This window comes from Triticum dicoccoides, chromosome 7B (genome assembly GCF_002162155.2).
Source record: "Triticum dicoccoides isolate Atlit2015 ecotype Zavitan chromosome 7B, WEW_v2.0, whole genome shotgun sequence".
Taxonomy (NCBI): Eukaryota; Viridiplantae; Streptophyta; class Magnoliopsida; order Poales; family Poaceae; genus Triticum; species Triticum dicoccoides.
This window is the reverse complement of record NC_041393.1, coordinates 70,663,500-70,667,901: the sequence shown is the minus strand read 5'-3', so window position 1 is coordinate 70,667,901 and position 4,402 is coordinate 70,663,500. Positions and strand designations below refer to the sequence as shown.

The 4,402-nt window shown below is 45.6% G+C and overlaps 1 protein-coding gene across 2 annotated transcripts in view; it reads right to left on the bottom strand.

Annotated features, from left to right (window-relative positions):
• The window catches only part of LOC119340828 (DNA-dependent metalloprotease WSS1-like), a 7,941-nt gene extending 3,552 nt beyond the window's left edge, over positions 1-4,389 (bottom strand). For both annotated transcript variants that reach the window (XR_005164710.1, XM_037612733.1), the window contains exons 1-3: positions 4,138-4,389; positions 3,837-4,032; positions 2,777-3,307 (exon numbers count right to left, since the gene is read on the bottom strand). Coding sequence is in view for 1 of the 2 variants with exons in the window: in XM_037612733.1 (XP_037468630.1) it covers positions 2,777-3,307; positions 3,837-4,032; positions 4,138-4,295 (885 nt within the window). In the remaining variant the exon portion in view is untranslated. The remainder of the gene's footprint in view (positions 1-2,776; positions 3,308-3,836; positions 4,033-4,137) is intronic.
• Positions 4,390-4,402: the final 13 nt, after the last annotated feature.

Here is a 4,402-nt window from a genome sequence, read left to right as displayed (position 1 = left end):
TCTCTATTAAAAGATTTTTTTTGGGCATGTCTTTAAAATCATTACTTACTGGAACGCTAAACCAGTCATTTCGACAAAAAAAAAGGGTGCAGGGCAAATGCCGCCTCGTGTACATGGTCTGGTGAGGCCGAAACGTGAATTCAGGGAGAAGTATCCTGGGAAGCTAGGACTGCACCCGGATGAACCAATTGGCAGTGATGTGTTGGGCTTTGATGATAGGATGACATGGTGCTCTAGCATCGAAAAGTTAAGGTGTGAACATGATAAAGATTTAATATAACTGTATAGTACTAAATCAGAAAAAATGGAATGATCCTAATAGAATGTTTGTACTTTTTTTGGCAGGAAATGGTTCTGCCATACTCATCCATGCACAGTTCAACTAACGGGGGCGATGATAGAGGGTGTTTTCGATTGTTACGGTGATCCAGAGATAGATCAGATGGTATCGATGTGGCGCTTGGTGAGGAAGGAGGCAAAGCTGTTTCGAGGACTTCCTGAACGTTTCCGTGTGATACCTGACTTCAGGCTGGGGGTGGGTTTTCAGACCGACATGTTCAGCTGAGTGTTGTCATTTCGTGGTTGCATCAGACCTGAAACTAAGAGTTTGTTCAGGAAAAATACTGTATTTGAAGGAAGAACTAATGAGGCAGAGAGATCGTCAGACCTTGATTTCGACATCATTGCAACAATGATCACAGAGAAGCACACTGGAGCTAGGATTGAAGCTGCTAAAAAGGTAAAAAAACAAAAGCTCGATACATTTTAGTGTGTTTGTTGCGTTAGGTTGTTGTATCTTGATGCGGACAGTATTTGCTGGTGTTGCAGATCATGTTGCTCCTGAAATATATGGATAGCTGGGTTGTTTATGCTGTGGACATTCAGAAGAAAATTCTCATGGTTATGGACCCGGTGGAGACGGAGGAGCCACAGCACGAGATGGAGGCTAAGCACAAAAGGAACACCATAAGAGTGCACTCAAACCTGAGGAGATGTATACATGACATGAGTGCATCCCTGGAACAAGAATCTCATCTGAAGGCTGGGGCTTGAAATTCAATACTGGGATGCATACATGCTGTGAAAGGTTAGTTGTGGTTGACTGGGGTGACAATATACGACTTATGTTATCAGAGACAAGACTTTTTTTTTGTCATGCTTGACCAGGGAAGAGAGCTGGATCTATGGGATGCACTATCTTAGAGAATACACGGGGGAGAAAGTTCAGAGTCTATCGGATGTAAGTTTCATTTGCACTAAGCGACAGTGTCATTTGAAAAATTCATTTCTAGATCCATAGGTTGGGGCTGACCAAAAATGTGGTATCGTGTGTGACAGAGCCAGATTACATACTTGGTGAAGTCGCTTGTGTACCAGCTTGGTGAAGATGCAGGAGAACAGGGCAGTTCTGCCACACATCATGAAGGACGAAGAAGAAGACGAAGAGCAGACTTAGATGCCAAGAGGGTTGGTGTTGAAGTGTATCATTTTGGGTGGAAGTGAAGGTTCTCTAGCAAAGTGGCAGCTGGAATAATGCTTCCACTACAGGGGAATTGCAGCTGCGAGTGTTTTGTTTCCCATTAAAGTTTATGCAATGAAGTGTGATAAAACCCATGACATCTAATTATGTTCCATTTGCACCTGGGATGGACAATCTAGAACATAGTGAATCCCTGTGTTTCGAGAACCTTCAAGTGGGGAAGGATGAGCTAGAACTATGTGGAGGGATGAGGAATGGGTGCTACTGGTGGATGAACTTAATCGTGCAGACGAAGGGGATGGTGGTGGCTGGCTTGGGTTGTAAATATCTAGCTTTGATGGCTGCCGTTTACAATCCGGTGTTCCAGTCGTGGCTCTCCGTTAGGACAGATCCGTCCTCCTCCATCTGTACTGGAGCGGCGTTACACGGGAGATTCGCTGCCGTACAACTGATCGGTGGGCCAGGCCCTGTACTATTAAAACGAAATACAGAAGTGAATACTAGTCTGTGTGTGAATCACGATGCACATGTGCGGTCCAGATAGCAGGAGCATCTGGACCCGGGAGCCGAAACAGATTTCCGGTGTGACTTATATCATTTGTGTAAACGAACTTAAACATACTTATACCAATACATGCAGACAAACAAAGTCATATCACTTTGCATTACAATATGTTATATTATTAATGTTTTTTATCATAATGGTGAAGGGAGTTAAATATACACTGTTGATGCAGGTTAATTATTAGTTACATGTTGCCAGTGTCTAAAAGAGTAACTTGATACGCATCAAAATGCAAGTTGTAAATGTGGCTTCAGAATATCATAAGGAGTCCATTTGTAAAGCGAAATACTGTCACCACAGGTCCAAAGGTAGGTAAGGATGAGATAGAAAAGTGGGCAAACAAATGTACGTCACAGACATAGAAAATCAAATCAATAGTTCAATTTATCCTAGGGCGTTCCACGTTCATAAATTATGAAAACTAGATTTCATCTTAAGTTTGGATAAGTCTAATCTGCTCTGAAAGTACCACTTTGATATGGACTCACTATTAGTGCGAACCATTTACATACCCACTACGTTCATTGCACTTCAAAGACTATGCTAATAGATCATAATGGAACACATCCAGCTAGAATCAGCACCGAGTATAAAAGAGAATTTGTGCCTAGCTGAAGAGCTGGCCACCAAGCGCACGTAGACATCAGGTTTTGTATGTGAAAGGGCATGAATGTTTTCTGTAATAGGAACTTCAGTGCAGTGTTGAAAAATAAAGTGGCTGATCAATTTACCTGATTAAGAAGAGTGCAAGCACTACACTCCCACATAGAACTAAAGTCCGCATCAGTCGTTCTACCAGAAGAGGAATCAGCTCGTGCTGGAACTTGAGATCCAGATGAAGTGCTGGGTTCTGCAGAACTGCTAGAAGAATCACACCTTGTGTTTTTTGCACGCTTTGTGTTTTTTCCATCCCTTGTTGTCAACTTAGGTGGTTGCTCAAGAATAACAACATCTTCTGAATCATCGATGCCAGAATCATTATGTGATCCGCACCATAAGTCATCCTGCATCCTCCTTTCAGCAGCCATGGCAGCAGCTTGTACTGGACTAAGAGCACTCATGATGGCATTGTTTCCACCCAACTTTCTTGGGCCTGACGGCAATAGAGCTCCATTCCTTGCCCTTTTCTGTGCTGCAGTTAGTGTAGCTTGTCGGAGAGATGGTGGTGGTGGATGTATTGAAAATCCACCTAATCGCCTGCCTGTACCATCAAACCCTTGTCCTGGCCCAGTGATACCCTTTGCAACAAGCTCTTCACATTCCTGAATCATCATTATGCATAAGCAACATGTAAGCATCTAGCATTTGATTGGGCAAAATCCTATGTACAAGCACATGGATAATTCTGAAATCCAAATATCGATGTAATCACTTCCATTTGAACAATTGTTATGGTCAGGTAAGCAGATAGAAAATTTATGATATTTCTAGCAAATAAATAGAGGGGCTACTAACTTACATGCTTCTGCTAGGACTCGTTCAAATAATGATAAGCCAAAACTTAGTAAACAAAGATCAGTTCCGCCTGCACATTGTTAATGACGACAGGATCCAACGAAAATTTCAGGTTAAATGCCGTTGACCCCAAAATCAATTGAACCAAGCTTTCAGTAAACAGGCTAGGTTGCAAAGGGAATATGCACAATATCTGCATTCTTATAGCCTGGTGCACACAAGCAACAGATTCCAAGCAACCGGATATATACATACACACTAGTGAACCACTATACAGGTGGAATCGTAGACATTTCAAGTATACTAACACAAAAGCAGAAACATGAACATACGGACCTTGCGGAGCTCGTCCCAGAGCTTGTAGAACTGCGCGTCGTGGGGCCCGCGCGCGTTGTGGGCTAGCTCGTGGAGCATGGTGTCGAGCACCTCCTCGTAGGGGATGAAGTCGAGGTCGCGGCCGTCGCGCCGGAGCCGCAGCTTCACCTCGACGCCCCGGTTGACGTTGAGCCCCAGCAGCCTCGGGTTCTTCGGCCTAATAATCCCCAAACAAAAAATGGGTCACCCCGGCACACGGCATCGGTCGACGTAGAAGCCGACGGGGGAACGAGGGATGCGGCTAGGGTTAGGGTTTGCTCACGAGAACTCGGAGAGGACCTTGACGCGCCACTTGCGGCGGCGCATGATGGGCTGGACCTGCTTGGCGATGCGGTCGAGGAGCGCGCGGGCGGCGGGCTCCTCGGGCTTCCGCTTGAGCGCCCGGATCTCCCACACCTTGTGCAGGTCGCCCACCTCCATCGCCGCCGCCGGGGACGCCGATCGGGCGGCCGCGCGATTTGAAACCGATTTGGCGGCGGGGGCGTTGAGGCGGGCGGGAGACGAGGGGGGCGGGCGTTTGTGCCTGT